Genomic DNA, 17,973 nt, shown 5'->3' with positions numbered 1-17,973 from the left:
ATCCGCGGCTCCTCCCCGGCCCTTTCCCAGGGCCCCTAGCTTTCCGCTGGGTCCGGCGGAAATGAGCCGTGGCTTTTGGCTGGCTGAGACGCTGGCAGGGACCAGGCTCCGCCCTGCCCCAGTGGCTGCCGACCCAGGCGGGTGCCGCTCTGTTTCGCAGAGGCACGCCCCTTCCCGTCTCTCCGTCTCGACCCCCTCGCGGGGCCCAGGTGGGGCCCGACTCGCCGCCAGCATCTGTGCCGCGTCCCTTGCTCTGTGAAGGACAGGCCTCGCGCCAGGACCCCGGTGGACTTCTGAGGTGGCCAGAGCCCCGCCGCGGCCCCTTGCTCCTCCTCTCCTGCCCACTTGCCCATCGAGCCTCGCGCTCACCCAACCTCGGTTCCCCATCCTACCGTGCCTCGGGGTTCTAGTTTATGGGGCCTAATCCCCCCTCCCCCACTTTACCGCGCGCCCCTGGCTTCTCGGGTCTCCAACCTCGGTCCCCCAAGCCTCGCGCCCCTCACCTACCTTGTTTGTGCACCCTGCCCTGGGTCTCGCGGCGCCCCCACCAGCCCTTTTGTTCCAGTTGCTCCAGTCGCTCCAGTCAGAGGCGCCTCCAACCCACCAGTGCCTCCTGCCAGTCCACGCGCCTTGCCCTACCACTCCACCACCAGTTCTCAGGTCTCTTTTTTTTTTTTTTGAGACGGAGTCTCGCTCTGTCGCCCAGGCTGGAGTGCAGTGGCCGGATCTCAGCTCACTGCAAGCTCCGCCTCCCGGGTTCATGCCATTCTCCTGCCTCAGCCTCCCGAGTAGCTGGGACTACAGGCGCCCGCCACCTTGCCCGGCTAGTTTTTTTTGTAGTTTTAGTAGAGACGGGGTTTCACCGTGTTAGCCAGGATGGTCTCGATCTTCTGACCTCGTGATCCGCCCGTCTCGGCCTCCCAAAGTGCTGGGATTACAGGCTTGAGCCACCGCGCCCGGCCTTCTCAGGTCTCTTAACCCTGCGATCTCGGGACTCTTAACTTGGGTCTCACACTCCCATGCTCCAATCCTTAGAGACAGCACCCCTTTCCACACACACGATCTCCCTCCCAAACATACCCCTCTGGGCTTCACATATCCCCAGGGTAGCTGCCTCTTCCAAGGCCTTGGGATTCACTTGTAACTCCAAGGCTGCCCTGCCTGCCCCCACTAGTCTACCCACTGTTCCAAACCAACCCACTCCAGGCCGCAGGGTCTTGGGGACCTTTTAGCCCCCAAATTTTGTGTTATTTCACAACAGAACACCCCAGTGTTCTCTGCTTAGGCCTGCCCCGACTCAGGGTGCAGCATGCAACTCCTGGGCCTGGCTTTACCCCACCCTGCCTGACAGCTGTTGCCATTTGCTTCCCCACCTCCTGGATGTCTTTGATTTTCTGACCTCTCCTTACTCTAGCTTGTCTGTTCTCTTTTCCTTGTGTGCTCCAGGTGCCAGGATGGTGGGGGAACTCCGCTACAGGGAATTCAGGGTGCCCCTGGGGCCTGGCTTACATGCCTATCCTGATGAGCTGATCCGCCAGCGAGTGGGCCATGATGGGCATCCTGAGTACCAGATCCGTTGGCTCATCCTGCGGCGTGGCGAGGAGGGTGACGGGGGCTCTGGCCAAGTGGACTGCAAGGCTGAGCACATCCTGCTGTGGATGTCCAAGGATGAGATCTATGCCAACTGCCACAAGATGCTGGGCGAGGATGGCCAGGTCATCGGGCCCTCCCAGGAGTCTGCAGGGGAGGTTGGGGCCCTGGACAAATCTGTGCTGGAGGAGATGGAAACCGATGTGAAGTCCCTCATTCAGAGAGCCCTTCGGCAGCTGGAGGAGTGTGTGGGCACCATCCCTCCTGCTCCTCTACTTCACACTGTCCACGTGCTCAGCGCCTATGCCAGCATCGAGCCCCTCACTGGGGTATTCAAGGACCCAAGAGTCCTGGACTTGCTCATGCACATGTTGAGTAGTCCCGATTATCAGATTCGCTGGAGCGCAGGCCGGATGATACAAGCCCTGTCCTCCCATGATGCTGGTGAGGGGCATTGTGGGGAGGAAGGGAAAGCAGAAGGGCTGGGTCGGCTCAGGGACTCACAGGACACTGTGGCAGGAGCCTCTGATCTCATCAGTACGTAAATGATTCTGTTGCCCTTCTCTTAGAGTTGGAAGAAAAGGAGGTGGGAATGGGAGTGAGGGTGGGGGTTATCTGCCAAAAGAGGAAAGACTATCTTCAATAACCTCGTATTAATTAGTTGCTTTTTATGCAAAGGAAGAATTTACAGTTTAGACTATTGTAGATGGTGTTTATGTGCATGTGTGTATGTATATAAGTTGTCAAATTTTAGCTTTTGAAGCAAATCAGTTCTTTCCCATTGTGTGGTGGCAAAAGGATTGGATTGAAAGAACAGAGGGTCTACGATTTCTAGGAAGGGTGAGATTAGGGAGAAGTTACTAATTGGGATATGGGTTACAGGGACCCGGACTCAAATCCTTCTGTCACTGAGCCAACAGGAAGCCATTGAGAAACACCTGGATTTTGACAGCCGCTGTGCTCTGCTAGCACTGTTTGCACAGGCCACGCTCTCTGAACATCCCATGTCTTTCGAGGGCATTCAGCTACCACAGGTTACCTTTGGGGGTGTAAGGTGGGGGGAGCTTGTGAACAAGATCTAGGGACCAGGCCTTTGTACCTATCTACAGAGGATGGTATGGAGAGAGGGTCTTAAACTGGGACAAGGTGGATGTAGGCCAAAGGTTGTATCCCACAGGTCCCAGGAAGGGTGCTCTTCTCCCTGGTGAAGCGGTATTTGCATGTCACCTCGCTCCTGGATCAGCTGAACAACAGTGCTGCGGAGCCAGGAGCCCAGAACACTTCTGCTCCTGAGGAGTTGAGTGGGAAGAGGGGTCAACTGGAGCTGGAGTTCAGTATGGCCATGGGCACCCTGATCTCGGAGCTGGTGCAAGCCATGCGCTGGGACCAGGCCACAGACAGACCAAGGAGCTCAGCACGGTCCCCCAGTTCCATCTTCCAGCCTCAGCTGGCAGATGTGAGCCCAGGGTTCCCCACTGCCCAGGCTCAGCCCTCCTTCAGGAGGTCAAGACGTTTTCGCCCTCGTTCTGAGTTCGCAAGTGGCAATACCTATGCCTTGTATGTGCGGGACACGCTGCAGCCGGGGATGCGAGTGCGGATGCTGGATGATTATGAGGAGATCAGTGCCGGGGATGAGGGCGAGTTTCGGCAGAGCAACAACGGCGTGCCTCCTGTGCAGGTGAGTGGCATATGGTGGTGGGACACTGTTAGGGGTCTATTTGGGGTGGGGCAGAGTTGGGACTTCCATACAGAGGGGCTCCAGCAGGCCACCCAAAGAGAAAGCGTTCTATAAGATTGGGATGGTGAAAAAGAGTCAGTAGTTGAGAGGCGGGCCATTCTGAGAGCTGGAAAAATCTGGGTTTAGGAGGCTGTGAAGTCAAGAAGACTCACACAGGAAGAAACTGATATAGCCAGACTCCTCCAAAAGTCAGGGTCAGGGAGATGGAGTGGTAGAGGCCAATAGGAAGTGTGGGGGCATAAGCTGTGAAAGATAGGGTGAGAGGAGAGACAGGCCCATCCCCCAAAGGAGAGGGCATCCTTTGTGTGTGTGTGTGTGTGTGTGTATGTGTCTGTGTGTGTGTGTATTCTCCATATGCTGCTGTTTTGTTACATGAAGGTTTTTCTAAAACCTGGCCAGGTGGTCACCCTGAGGGCTGTAAGTCCTCAGTACTGGGCCACAGCCAGTCATTAGTGAGTCCTCCCTTCCCCTTCCCTCTCTTTCTTTCCCTATCCTCCAGGTATTGTGGGAGTTAACAGGCCGCACCTATTGGGTGCACTGGCACATGCTGGAGATCTTGGGCTTTGAGGAAGACACTGAGGACATGGTTGAGGCTGATGAGTACCAAGGGGCGGTGGCCAGTAGAGTCCTGGGTAGAGGTGAGCTCAGGGAGGAAGCAAGGGTCAGCTCTGAGCAGAGTAACGGTGGTCCTGCTCAGTTGCTAGTGACATCCCTGTGCCCCTCGGCCCATTTCCACAGCCCTGCCTGCCTGGCGCTGGAGGCCCATGACGGAACTCTATGCTGTGCCTTATGTGCTGCCTGAGGATGAGGACACTGAGGAGTGTGAACACCTGACCCTAGCTGAGTGGTGGGAACTCCTCTTCTTCATCAAAAAGCTGGATGGACCTGACCATCAGGAGGTTCTCCAGATCCTCCAGGAGAACCTAGATGGGGAGGTAGAGCCAGCCTGGAGGCACTCAGAGGTTGGAGGGCTCTATTGCAAGGGCTGGACTGTATAGAGCATTTGAAAGGCACAGGATGAAAAGTGGAGGTCAGAGAGTGGAAGGGGCTGCAGAGGAGGGGTCTGGAATTTTCAGAGGTGGGAGAGGCTGATGAGCTGTTTGGGAGGAGCCAGCTGCCAGCTGAGAAGATCAGGATGGAGGGTATGTGTGCAGAGAGAGCCCCACTTCTACCAAGTGCTCCCTGGGTCCTCTGTGCCGGCAGGGCTGTCTGCAATGAGAGCTTCTCCTTGATGGCAGATTCTGGATGATGAGATCCTAGCTGAACTGGCCGTGCCCATAGAATTGGCCCAGGACTTGCTGCTGACTCTGCCACAGCGACTCAATGACAGTGCCCTCAGGGACCTGATCAACTGCCGTGTCTACAAGAAGTATGGGCCTGAAGCCCTAGCAGGGCACCGAGCCTACCCATCCCTTCTAGGAGCCCAACAAGATGTCCTCCTGCAAGCTCAGGCCCAGGTTAAGGACTCAGAAGATGCAACCAAAGTGGAAGGTGGGTGCCAGACACAGCAGCTGAGTCGACACACCTTCAGGGCATTAGCACAGGAGAGATGTCTGTGCTGACTTTTATGCAGTCCTTTCTGGAAGTGATGCCACCTTAGAATCTGCAACTTAGAGAGAAGCAACAAATGGAGAAGCGGGCACTGTGTTCCCTCAAAGAATGAAGGAGGATGTAAAGTTAGAAAATTGCAAGATAATTTTGAAAACTTATAAAAGCCCCCACATTTAGCTTTTTTTCTTGTAGAGAATATACTCCATGCTTTGAAATAAAGGGAAGTGCTCTCCTGATTGCAGATGAAGCTACTTTGCTATTTTAAGAATATAAAGGCCAGGTGCGGTGGCTCATACCTGTAATCCCAGCTCTTTGGGAGGCCTAGGCGGGCGGATCATGAGGTCAGGAGATTGAGACCATCCTGCCTAGCATGGTGAAATCTCGTCTCTACTAAAAATACAAAAAAAAATTAGCCGGGCGTGGTGGTGGGCGCCTGTAGTCCCAGCTACTTGGTAGGTTGAGGCAGGAGAATGGTGTGAACCCAGGAGGCGGAGGTTGCAGTGAGCCGAGACGGCACCACTGCACTCCAGCCTGGGTGACAGAGCAAGACTCCATCTCAAAAAATAAATAAATAAATAAATAAATAAATAATAAAATTTGTCATAAAGCTGTCTTACAAGGACGTTAAGAGATTAGATCCCCAAACCTGACTTTTGCGGGGGGCGGGGGGGCGGGGGTTAAAAAATTTAAAACATTTTTTAGGAGAAATTAGAGAAAAACATTGAGAGTTATGAATCTATTTCTGAGCCTTCACATTACTAACAATGGCCAATTCCTGTGACTCTCCTCTTCCTGTAGCAAAAGAACCCCCATCTCAGAGTCCCAACACTCCGCTGCAGCATCTCGTGGAGGATTATGGTCCAGCTGGGAAAATCCTCCTGGATCTAGAGCAAGCCCTCAGCTCAGAGGGGACGCAGGAGAACAAGGTCAAGCCACTCCTGCTGCAGCTGCAGCGGCAGCCCCAGCCCTTCCTGGCACTGATGCAGAGCCTGGACGCTCCAGAGACTAACAGGGCCCTGCACCTGACTGTGCTGAGGTAAGAGCGTGGTGACAGGTGGGATCTCTGAGGGGAAAGGGGGTCTATGAGGCTGGCTGCACATTTCTCTGCCCCCAGAATCCTGAAGCAGCTGGTAGACTTCCCTGAGGCACTGCTGCTCCCCTGGCACGAGGCCGTGGATGCCTGCATGGCCTGCCTGCGGTCCCCAAACACTGATCGAGAGGTACCCCTGCCTTGCTCTGGGGAGAGGCTGGGGGAGAGGATAAAGGCAGCCACTGGCAAGGCACACCCACTGGGCAAGGCTCTGGAGGGTGTGATAGAGCCTTTGGGCTCTTAGTTTGAGTTTTGCTTTTAAAATTGAATTTTATTTTTTTTAAATAGGTAATACATTCACATGGTTCACAAATCAAAACGCTCTAACAAGGTATACACTGAGAATTCTTGCTCTCACCCAAATCCCTGTTCTCCCAGTGTCCCCCACACACCCCTTACTGGTAATTACTTGTATTAATTTACGTATCATTCCCATGTTCCCTTATGCAAATATAAGCAAACCCAAATGTGTGATCTTGCCACTCTCTTTTTTACACAAAAGGATATGGAGATATTATTACATAGAACATTAAGAGCTTCAGTAGCTCCATTTTTGGCTGGTCCTGTGGGAGAAAGGGGGATGAAGGATGCAGAGGGCCCATCACATACCAGAGTCCCCTGCAAAAGCTACAGAGAAGTCCTGGGCACAGAAGGCTTCAGAAGGGCTCAGAGAACTAGGGTCATGGTGACAGTAGGTGTTTGCAGTGTGGCTGTATTTTTGGCTGTTATGTAGAATTTACTTTCTAAGGCAGGCTCATTGGGTATACACACAAACCCAGTCCCTGTCAGTCCCTTCCCAGCCATCCAGGTGTCTGTGCCTGAACATCTCAAAATACAGCCCTACAACTGTTTTTTGGGACAGTGGGGCCTGGATGAAAGAACCCAGGGATGCTCTCTGCAGTTTTTATCAATATAATCAGCAGCCTAGAACCCTAGAGTAGCAGGGCATCTTGTGCCCTTTTCCATTTTGGTTTGTCTTCAGTTCTCTAACCACCTGGCTCTTGTGTCTCCCCATCCCTTTCTTTTCATTTCCTCACTCTGCCTTGCTCACTGTAGCACCCCCAGCACCCAGTACACAGTGGGTACCTGCTACTGCAGATGCCCTTGCAGCCCTCGCCCTGTCTTCATTCATCTCCTCCTTTATGTCCCCACCCAGGTGCTCCAGGAACTGATTTTCTTCCTGCACCGCCTGACCTCAGTGAGCAGGGACTATGCCGTGGTGCTGAATCAGCTGGGAGCAAGAGACGCCATCTCCAAGGCCCTGGAAAAGCACCTGGGAAAGCTGGAGCTGGCTCAGGAGCTGCGGGACATGGTGTTCAAGTGTGAGAAGCATGCCCACCTCTACCGCAAACTCATCACCAACATCCTGGGAGGCTGCATCCAGGTCAGAAGGAAGGGGAGCTTGTGGGCTCAGAGTAGCATCAGAATATGAAACCCAAGCAGTGGCGGGTAAGGGCTGTGTTCCCATGGCTGGGAACAACAGGTGACTCTAGTGACCCTGGGACATTTGTTTCCCTGCCCCTCTTCCCTGTCTGGGCCTGCTCTGCTGGTGCTGTAGAGGAAGTCCCACTGCTGCTTGGTCTCTCCTTCATCCATGTTTCCATGTGTCTCTCCGTGTTCCTCCTGCCCCCGTGTCCCTTCTTTCTGATGTTCTGGCTGCAGATGGTGCTGGGCCAGATTGAAGACCACAGACGAACCCAACGGTCCATCAACATCCCTTTCTTTGATGTGTTCCTCAGATACTTATGCCAGGGTTCGTGCCTGTTGCCCTGTTGCTCTACCTCTCCATACCTATGTTTGTTTCCCCTCTACACCCTACCTGGCTGTGACCACCACCCATTCCCACTTACCCCCAGGCTCCAGTGTGGAAGTGAAGGAGGACAAGTGCTGGGAGAAGGTGGAGGTGTCCTCCAACCCACACCGGGCCAGCAAGCTGACGGACCACAACCCCAAGACCTACTGGGAGTCCAACGGCAGCGCCGGCTCCCACTACATCACCCTGCACATGCACCAGGGCGTCCTCATCAGGTAACGCTCCCATGCATGTGCTTTGCCACACACCTACGCTTTCCTGTGACGCCCCTGTGTTTATTTTGGGGGACGCACCACCCCCCTGGACTTGGCCATGGGCCCTGTCTGCAAGTTCCAAATGGTTTTTCCTCCCCACTCCCAGGCAACTGACTCTGCTTGTGGCTAGCGAGGACTCGAGCTACATGCCGGCCCGAGTGGTGGTGTGTGGGGGTGATAGCACTAGCTCTCTTCACACGGAACTCAACTCGGTAGGGCCCCAGGGCCATTAGCCATTACCCCACCCCTCACAGGATCTGCCCTCCTGCTTCGATCTGGCCCTATCCTACTTTTTTCTACTCCCACCTGTCTTGAGCCCCACAGAAAGTAGTGTCCTTTATCCCTGTGCTTGTGCCACCAGGCCCCAAACAGTGAGGGTGGACAATGAGGATAGCTTTTTCCGGACCCTACACATCCCAGGGCTGGGGAAGGGAGGGAAACAAGTGAGGGGACTGGAGCCTAGAGCCAACTTGGCTCAGCACTCCCATCTGCACGTGTAGAGGTGACAGCCTTCTCTGCCCCCCTGCCAGGTGAATGTGATGCCCTCTGCCAGCCGGGTGATCCTCCTGGAGAACCTGACCCGCTTCTGGCCCATCATCCAGATCCGCATAAAGCGCTGCCAGCAGGTGGGCCTAGGGATGTGGGGTGTGGCCCTGGGTAGGGGGCTCTGAGCCCCATAAACGGGCAGATCTTGAGCCAGAGGACCAGCCTGGGTCTCAAGCAGCTCCAGGTGTGAGGCTCGAGGGCATAGCTGACCCCAGCCCATCCCAAGGAGTGTGTGGGGCGAGTGAAGATAGTCCTGTGTGTGTTTCAGGGTGGCATTGATACGCGCATTCGGGGGTTAGAGATCCTAGGCCCCAAGCCCACGTTCTGGCCAGTGTTCCGGGAGCAACTCTGTCGTCACACACGCCTCTTCTACATGGTTCGGGCACAGGCCTGGAGCCAGGACATGGCAGAGGACCGCAGGAGCCTCCTGCACCTGAGTTCTAGGTGTGTGAGAGTGTGCGTGTATGCCTGTGTCTGTGGGAAAGGTAAGGCTATTGCAAACAGCTGGCAGGCAGGGGTCCATTTAAGCCGTGAGATGGAGGTTTAATATGCGTGGGGAGGGGGCTGGAGTGTTCTGAGCTGTGGGAGGGGAAGAAAGGATAAAGAGAAGAAATTTCTCCAGTGGGCTGGGAATAGGATATACTAGTTAGCACAGGGCAGTTTTGAAGTACCAGGGGGGCCTTCAGTTTGGGTGCTGGAGGTTAACTGGCAGTCTTAGGCAGGGTGGACACTGAGATAACACATACCTCAAGCCTCTGACACTTTCCTCCTCCATTCTCACCCCCAGACTGAACGGGGCCCTGCGCCAGGAGCAGAATTTTGCTGACCGCTTCCTCCCTGATGACGAGGCTGCCCAAGCTCTGGGCAAGACCTGCTGGGAGGCCCTGGTCAGCCCCGTGGTGCAGAACATCACCTCTCCCGGTAACTATCCTGACACCTGGACCCATTACTATCTCAGGGCTTGGCTCCACTAATTAGCTCCTTCTTGCTCTACCCTAGAACCACCTGGATTATGTTCTGGCCCTTTTGGCACCTGCATTTGTAATCCCAGTGCCGTCTTCTCATAGCCCAGGGGCTGCCCCCTTTCCTATGTCTCTCAAGTATCAGCTGACACCATAAGTGCAGAAGGTACCTTGTTACCCACTCCCTTATCATTCTTTTCATATCTTTTTTTTTTTTTTTTTTTGAGACAGAGTTTCGCTCTTGTTACCCAGGCTGGAGTGCAATGGCGCGATCTCAGCTCACCGCAACCTCTGCCTCCCGGGTTCAAGCAATTCTCTTGCCTCAGCCTCCTGAGTAGCTGGGATTACAGGCATGTGCCACCATGCCTGGCTTATTTTATTTTATTTTATTTTATTTTATTTTATTTTATTTTATTTTATTTTTTTGAGACAGTTTCGCTCTTATTGCCTAGGCTGGAGTGCAATGGCGCAATCTCAGCTCACTGCAACCTCCGCCTCCAGGGTTAAGCAGTTCTCCTGCATCAGCCTCCCTAATAGCTGGGATTACAGGCATGGGCCACCATGCCCGGCTAATTTTGGATTTTTAGTAGAGATGGGGTTTCTCCATGTTGGTCAGGCTGGTCTTGAACCCCCAACCTCAGGTGATCCACCCGCCTCAGTCTCACAAAGTGCTAGGATTACAGGCGTGAGCCACCACACCCGACCCACACCTAGCTGATTTTATATTTTTTAGTAGAGATGGAGTTTCTCCATGTTGTGAGGCTGATCTCGAACTCCTGACCTCAGGTGATCCGCCCACCTCAGCCTCCCAAAGTGCTGGGATTATAGGCATGTGCCACCACGCCTGGCGTTTTCTATTTTTTTAAATGTTTATTATTTTTATTTATTATTATTATTTGGTTGAGATGGAGTCTCACTCTGTCGCCCAGGCTGGAGTGCAGTGGTGTGATCTCGGCTCACTGCAAACTCCTCCTCCCAGGTTCATGCCATTCTCTGGCCTCAGCCTCCCAAGTAGCTGGGATTACAGGCACCTGCCACCATGCCTGGCTTATTTTTGTATTTTTAGTAGAGATGGGGTTTCACCGTGTTAGCCAGGATGGTCTCGATCTCCTGACCTTGTGATCTGCCCACGTCGGCCTCCCAAAGTGCTGGGATTACAGGCGTAAGCCACTGTGCCCAGCCTGTTTATTTACTATTTTTAAAGATGACCAGGCCGGGCTCAAACTCCTGGCCTCAAGCGATCCTCTCATTTCAACCTCCCAAAGTGCTGGGATTATAGGCATAAACCACCCTACCTGGCCCCTCCCTTGTATCATTTCGTCCAGTTGCTCTATCTCCACACTCCTGTTCAGCCCAACCTCTCCCACTTCCCTGCAGACATGGCTGTGCCTTGGTTTGTTTTTCTCACCCTCTAGATGAGGATGGCGTTAGCCCCCTGGGTTGGCTGCTGGAACAGTACCTGGAGTGTCAGGAAGCTGTCTTCAACCCCCAGAGCCGCGGCCCAGCTTTCTTCTCGCGGGTGCGCCGTCTCACTCACCTGCTGGTGCATGTCGAGCCCTGCGAGGCACCCCCTCCTGTGGCGGCCACTCCTCGGCCCAGTGAGTAGTGGGGATTCAGGTGGGGAGCTCTAGTCAGGAGCATTTTCCTGGGCCCCACGTGTATACCACAGACTTCTGTCCATCCCCATCCTTCTCCTCCCTATGTGCTCAGCCTGTTCATCTTCCAGGTTTGTGTCACCTCCATCCATGAACATCACTTTGGGTGGCAGCATGTCAGGAAAGGCCTCAGGGCACCCCCTTGGATAGCGACTGGAGTGGAGGGGCTGCCCACTCCTTGCCTCTGCCACTTTCTTGATCTCCACAGAGGGCAGAAACAGAAGCCACGACTGGAGCTCCTTGGCTACCCGGGGCCTTTCAAGCAGCATCATGAGAAACCTGACGCGCTGTTGGCAAGCCGTGGTGGAGAAGCAGGTGGACAGGAGCGGGCCTGGGGGAGAGAGGGGACACCAAAATGGTGGCATGTTGGGTTGTGTCTTCATGCTCCTGCCCCTTCCTTCCAGGTGAACAATTTTCTGACCTCATCCTGGCGGGATGATGACTTTGTGCCACGCTACTGTGAGCAATTTAATATTCTGCAGAACTCGAGCTCTGAACTGTTTGGGCCGCGGGCAGCCTTCTTGCTGGCGCTGCAGAATGGCTGTGCGGGAGCCTTGCTGAAGCTCCCTTTTCTCAAAGCTGCCCATGTAAGCCTCCACCCTTGCTGCATCCTTGGGTCTCTTCCTACAAACTCTTCCTTCCTCGCCTCCTCCAAATGACCCACCCTTCCATTCCCATTCTATGATGAACATATGTTAGTATATAGCCATGTTATAAGAAGCTTAAAAAATTGGCTGGGTGTAGTGGCTCACGCCTGTAATCCCAGCACTTTGGGAGGCCAAGGTGGGTGGATCACGAGGTCAGGAGATCGAGACCCTCCTGGCTAACATGGTGAAACCCTGTCTCTACTAAAAATTTAAAAAATCAGCTGGGTGTGGTGGCACACACCTGAAGTCCCAGCTACTCAGGAGGGCAAGACAGGAGAATCGCTTGAACCTGGGAGGCGGAGGTTGCAGTGAGCCATGATCACGCCACTGCACTCCAGCTTGGGTGACAGAACAAGACTCAATCTCAAAAAAAAAAAAAAGAAGTTTAAAAAATAAATAGTGGCCAGGTGTGGTGGCTCACGCTTGTAATCCCAGCACTTTGGGAGGCTAAGGCAGGCAGATCACCTAAGGTCAGGAGTTTGAGGCCAGCCTGGCCAACATGACCAAACCCTATCTCTACTAAAATTACAAAAATTAGCCAGGCATGGTGGCACATGCCTGTAGTCCCAGCTACTTGGGAGGCTGAGGCAGGAGAATCGTTTGAACCCAGGAGGTGGAGGTTGCAGTTAGCCGAGATTGCACCACTGCACTCTAGCCTGGGTGACAGAGCTAGACTCATCTCAAAAACAAAACAAAACAAAAACCACAATTGATGAACTAAAATGCAAGCTGGAAAGCAGGGTAAAGAGCAGCAGGAGCATGAGGCTCCTTGTGTAGCCTCCAGTCCTAGTTTATCAGTAACTAGGCTCAATCTCGGCTCAGCACAACCTCCACCTCCCGGGTTCAAGCAATTCTTCTGCCTCAGCCTCCCAAGTAGCTGAGATTATAGGCACAGGCCACCACAAAAATTAGCCTGGCCAATTTTTGTATTTTTAATAGAGACAAGAGTTTCACCACGTTGGTCAGGCTGGTCTCGAACTCCTGACCTCGTGATCTACCCACCTCGGCCTCCCAAAGTGCTAGGATTACAGGCATGAGCCACCACTCCTTTCCCTTCCCCTTCCCTTCCTTCTTTTTCTCTCTCTCCTTTCTTTTTTTTTCTCTCCCTCTCTCTCTCTTTCTTTTCTTTCTTTCTTTCCTTTTTTCTTGACAGGGTCTTACTCTCTCCCAGACTGGGGTGCAGTGGTGCAGTCACAGCTCACTGCAGCTTCAACTTCTTGGGCTCAGGTGGTCCTCTCAGCCTCCTGGGTAGCTAGGACCATAGGCATGTGCCACCATGCCCAGCTAATTTTTTCGTATTTTTAGTAGAGATGGGGTTTTGCCATGTTGCCCAGGCTGGTCTCCAACTCCTGGGCTCAAGCCATCTGCCTGTCTCGGCCTCCCAAAGTGCTGGAATTACAGGCGTGAAGTGCGCCTGGCCTTATTTTCTCATTTTGAATGATTATTATTAGTTTGAATTTTTAGACACAATGTGAAAAGACACTTTCCATAATTGTTAATATTGCTAATGTGTACAATGGTTAATGATCGTATATAATAGTTGTATGAAAGCACCAACCACCTTAGGAAGCTGCCAGCATTCATATCTACTTTCCAGACCCTCGTCCCTCCTCCCCACTCACCTGCTCTGCTTGCTTATTCATGGCTTTCCTGTGCTCTGCCATTGCTCAGGTGAGTGAGCAGTTCGCCCGGCACATTGACCAGCAGATCCAGGGCAGCCGGATTGGTGGAGCCCAGGAAATGGAGAGGCTGGCACAGCTGCAGCAGTGCCTGCAAGCTGTCCTGATTTTCTCCGGCCTGGAGATAGCCACCACGTTTGAGCATTATTACCAGTGAGTGTGGACCTAAGGAGCGGGTGCTGGCGGGAGGCAGGATGATGGTGGAAGAGCCAGCTCATGGGCCTGGAAGTCTGGGATAGAGCCAGGCTGGAGCCTTGGAGTGGGAGGCTGGGCCACACTGGTGCCCACACTGAGGCTTGGCCCGGGCTGCATGCACTGTAGGCACTACATGGCGGACCGTCTCCTGGGCGTGGTCTCGAGCTGGCTGGAGGGGGCCGTGCTGGAGCAGATTGGTCCCTGCTTCCCCAACCGCCTCCCCCAGCAGATGTTGCAGAGCCTGAGCACCTCTAAGGAGCTACAGCGCCAGTTCCACGTCTACCAGCTCCAGCGGCTGGATCAGGAACTCCTAAAGCTGGAGGATACAGAGAAGAAAATACAGGTGAGTGCCTTGGAAGGGATGAGCAAATGAGAAGGTAGGGGGAAGATGGGCGTGGAGCAGACTGGAGGAGGCCATGGCATCTGGGAACCCTGTGCTCCTTCAGGTGGGCCATAGGGCCAGTGACAAGGAGTACAAGAGCGAGAAGGAAGAGGGAGCTGGGGCAGCAGCAGCGGTGGATGTGACAGAGGGAGAGGAGGAAGAAGAGGAGAATGAGGACCTCTACTATGAAGGGGCAATGCCAGAAGTGTCTGTGCTTGTCCTGTCCCGACACTGCTGGCCTGTTGCCTCAATCTGCCACACACTGAACCCCAGAACCTGCCTGCCCTCCTACCTGAGGGGCACTTTGAACAGATACTCCAACTTCTACAACAAGAGTGAGTAGCCAGGCAGAGGGGACTGGGGAGAGGGTGGGCTGCTAGGAAAGGACCTGGGGTTGGGGGCAGACCCTGATGTTGGGAGGCTTGATGTGAAAAGAGATGGTCTGTAGCTGGGCACAGGGCTCACGCCTGTAATCCCAACACTTTGGGAGGCCGAGGTGGGTGGATCACTTGAGGTCAGGAGTTCGAGACCAGCCTAGCCAACATGGTGAAACCTCGTCTCTACTAAAAATACAAAAATTAGCTGAGTGTGGTGGTGCACGTCTGTAGTCCCAGCTACTCGGGAGGCTGAGGCAGGAGAATCACTTCAACCCACAAGCGGAGGTTGCAGTGAGCCAAGATCGTGCCACTACATTCTAGCCTGGGTGACAGTGAGACTCCATCTCAAAAAAAAAAAAAAAAAAAAAAAAAGTTGGTCTTTTAATTTAAATTTTTAATTTTTGTTTTTATAGATTCAGGGAGAGATAGTCTTTAGGGATAAGAATTCCCTAGGCCATGGGAAAAACAGTGGTTTTGAGAAGAAAGGGCAGGAGCTTGGTGGCTGAGGGTGGCAGGTGCTGTCAGATACCTGATCCCCAGATCATTGTCTTTTCTGTTTTAAAATAAGACCTGGGAATCTCTTTGTGGGTGACGGGGAGGATGGAGGCAGGAGGCACCTGAGGCCACCAGGAAGGAGTGTCTGGCTCCTTCCTGGTCAGTCACCTGTCATCCTAAACTCCCCACTGGGGGCTGATCCCTGAGCTGGCAGCAACACAGGAGGGGGAAGAGGCTCAGACCTGTGGTCAGGGAGCCCCCTAATAGGGGAGACATTGTTTCCTGTCACAATATTCCAGCTTGATAAGAGCCCTAGTCCTTCCTCCCTTCATGGTTTAGTCTCCCTAAAAACACACGGGGCAATCCTCGAAGGCACTGATGAGAACCTGCCTGGCACCAGGCTAGGCATAGGATAGCTCCCAGATACCTGAGGCTCGCCATGGAGGCAGGCCCAGAGAAGGCCGAGATCTGGAAGCTCAGACCAGGAGCTCCAGTGTCCATAAATGCTGGGGTCACACGCCCTGTAGAGATCAACAGAGCTTGACCAGCATGCACCCTCCCTCCAACACCAACTCCCTCCTTTCCCCTGCTCTTTGTCTCCCTCCCCCTTCCTGGTACGTCACCAGGTCAGAGCCATCCTGCCCTCAAGCAAGGCTCACAGAGGCGACTGCAGTGGACGTGGCTGGGCTGGGCTGAGCTGCAGTTTGGGAACCAGACCCTGCATGTGTCCACCGTGCAGATGTGGCTACTGCTGTATCTCAACGACCTGAAGGTGGTCCAGCCCTGCTGCACCTCTCTCCTGTCTCCCACTTTGTCCCGTGCCTCTCTTCCTGAAACCTTGACTCCCTCTGCTTCTTCCCTCCATCCTCTTCTCTCCACTCCTTGGGGAGGCCCTGAATGTCTCCCATCTGTTCTCTGAAGGCGGTCTCTGTGGAGAGTCTGCTGGCGCTCTCAGGGCTCTCCGCAGACATGCTTAATGAGGCGATTGGGCCCCTCACCTCTTCAAGAGGCCCCCTGGACCTTCATGAGCAAAAGGATATACCAGGAGGTATGCACTTAGAGCCAGAGGGGCCTCTGCTCTGAGGCAGGGCCAGGCTTCTCATGGGCTCTCCACTGAGTGAGTGATCGGTGTTTATTTCAGGGGTCCTCAAGATTCGAGATGACAGCAAGGAACCCAGGTCGAGATGGGACATTGTGCGGCTCATCCCACCTCAGACGTACCTGCAAGCTGAGGGTGAAGAGGGCCGGAACTTGGAGAAGAGACGGAATCTTCTGAACTGCCTCATCGTCCGAATCCTCAAGGCCCATGGGGATGAGGGGCTGCACATTGACCAGCTTGTCTGTCTGGTAGGCAGGGGTGGGCACTGTGGGTGATGGATCTTTGCTGGGGTTGGGGGAACAGTCTACGGAACAAGGTGGGTCCACGTGTGGTGAAGCACGTGGTTCACTATGTACCCTGTAGGAGTGTGAGGAGTGAAGTCAGGATGCACCTGGTGTCCTTGGGGCATCCTGTCCTAGCAGCCTGTGGTTGGAGTGGAAGCTCAAGCAAGGAAGGGTCAGGTGCCTCTAACCTACCGCTTGTCCCTTCCTCCCCGACACCAGGTGCTGGAGGCTTGGCAGAAGGGCCCATGTCCTCCCAGGGGTTTGGTCAGCAGCCTTGGTAGGGGGTCTGCCTGCAGCAGCACTGACGTCCTCTCCTGCATCCTGCACCTCCTGGGCAAGGGCACGCTGAGACGCCATGATGACCGGCCGCAGGTGCTGTCCTATGCAGTCCCTGTGACTGTCATGGAGCCTCACACCGAGTCCCTGAACCCAGGCTCCTCAGGCCCCAACCCACCCCTCACCTTCCATACCCTGCAGATTCGCTCCCGGGGTGTGCCCTATGCCTCCTGCACTGCCACCCAGAGCTTCTCTACCTTCCGGTAGCCCTGGACTTGGGGTCAGGGGAAGATAGAGCTGGAGCTTTTACAGAAATAAAACCTGAGAGTTTGATTATATGATGTGTGTTTGGCAGCTGCTAGAGATTTGAGCTGGGAGGTGGCGGGGGCTTTCCCGGCTGGTGAGGAAGGAGCCTTTGGCACTGAGTCTGTTGCATGATATGCCAAGGGTCTTGTTAGGGTGAGGATGGTAGACTGGGAGAAAGGCAGAGGGAGTCAGGTGCAATTTAGCACCCCCTCTAGGCAGAGAGATTGAGGGGACTAGGCAGGATGATGGCACTCAGCCCCTTCTCAGAGGTGTGTGGTCAGAAGTGCTTTCATCTGGCAGGCTGGAGATCCAAGCCCAACTTGGCCACTCACCAGATGGTTTGTAACTTGGGCAGATTATTGAGCAGTTCTCCTCGTTTGTGGAACTGGCCCAGTCACTGTAAGACTCCGACGAGTAACAGGTATGGAAGTATTTGACATAGTGAATAAAGGCATTGCCAGTGAGTCCCTATTTTGGCTACTACTCCCAGCAGTGAATGTGGTTCCTTGGTGCCTTCCCTAAGTAAGACTGACATGATGAAGGTGAGGTCAGTGACCCCTGTGGCCGCTGCAGGCACCCAGCAACCTGAAATGTGTATTCCATCTGATGGCGTAGGCTCAGAAAGTTCTAGCACAGTTCTTACTTTCACAAGCTCCTCCGTTTTGCCCCTTTCTTCCACTCCTTTGCCTCCACCCCTTCTCTGTCCCTGCAGAGATGCACATGCTGTCATCAAACTCCTACCCCTTGATTCTCAAAATGAGGGATCTGGAAGAACAAGAAAAAAAAAAAAGAAAGAAAGAAAAACTACCCCTGCGGGCACGGCGCTATATGCACCTTTAGTCCCAGCTACTCGGGAGGCTGAGGTAGGAGGATCGCTTGAGCCCAGGAGTTCTGGGCTGCAGTGTGCTCTGCCATTCGGGTATCTGCACCACGTTCAGCAACAATATGGCGAACTCCCAGGAGCAGGGGACCAGGTTGCCTAAGAAGAGGTGAACTGGCGGCCAGGCATGGTGGCTCACGTCTATAATCCCAGC

At 54.0% G+C, this 17,973-nt stretch overlaps 1 protein-coding gene across 6 annotated transcripts; it reads left to right on the top strand.

Moving 5' to 3' along the window:
• The first annotated feature begins 26 nt into the window (after positions 1 to 26).
• On the top strand, positions 27 to 16,971 carry CUL7 (cullin 7). Of its 6 annotated transcripts, none has more exons than XM_007972506.3 (26): positions 27 to 209; positions 1,447 to 2,127; positions 2,473 to 2,624; positions 2,768 to 3,268; positions 3,828 to 3,966; positions 4,067 to 4,263; positions 4,567 to 4,819; positions 5,678 to 5,915; positions 5,994 to 6,099; positions 7,126 to 7,353; positions 7,632 to 7,722; positions 7,826 to 7,997; positions 8,143 to 8,248; positions 8,567 to 8,662; positions 8,851 to 9,026; positions 9,370 to 9,503; positions 10,960 to 11,142; positions 11,408 to 11,514; positions 11,604 to 11,786; positions 13,518 to 13,678; positions 13,847 to 14,063; positions 14,167 to 14,437; positions 15,601 to 15,746; positions 15,896 to 16,022; positions 16,116 to 16,321; positions 16,577 to 16,971. In XM_007972506.3, exons 1-26 carry the CDS (start codon positions 62 to 64, stop codon positions 16,898 to 16,900), a joined length of 5,343 nt encoding a protein of 1,780 aa, XP_007970697.3. In that variant the 5' UTR covers positions 27 to 61; the 3' UTR covers positions 16,901 to 16,971. The 6 variants fall into 6 exon arrangements, with proteins under 6 accessions (XP_007970697.3, XP_007970700.3, XP_007970698.3 ...); XM_007972507.3 differs by having other exon boundaries at positions 28 to 209; positions 1,447 to 2,034; XM_007972511.3 differs by having other exon boundaries at positions 69 to 298; positions 1,447 to 2,034.
• The last annotated feature ends 1,002 nt before the right edge of the window (positions 16,972 to 17,973 follow it).

This window comes from Chlorocebus sabaeus, chromosome 17, assembly GCF_047675955.1.
Source record: "Chlorocebus sabaeus isolate Y175 chromosome 17, mChlSab1.0.hap1, whole genome shotgun sequence".
NCBI lineage: Eukaryota > Metazoa > Chordata > Mammalia > Primates > Cercopithecidae > Chlorocebus > Chlorocebus sabaeus.
Note: the sequence above shows the minus strand (reverse complement) of the source record. Positions and strands in the feature narration are given on the sequence as shown.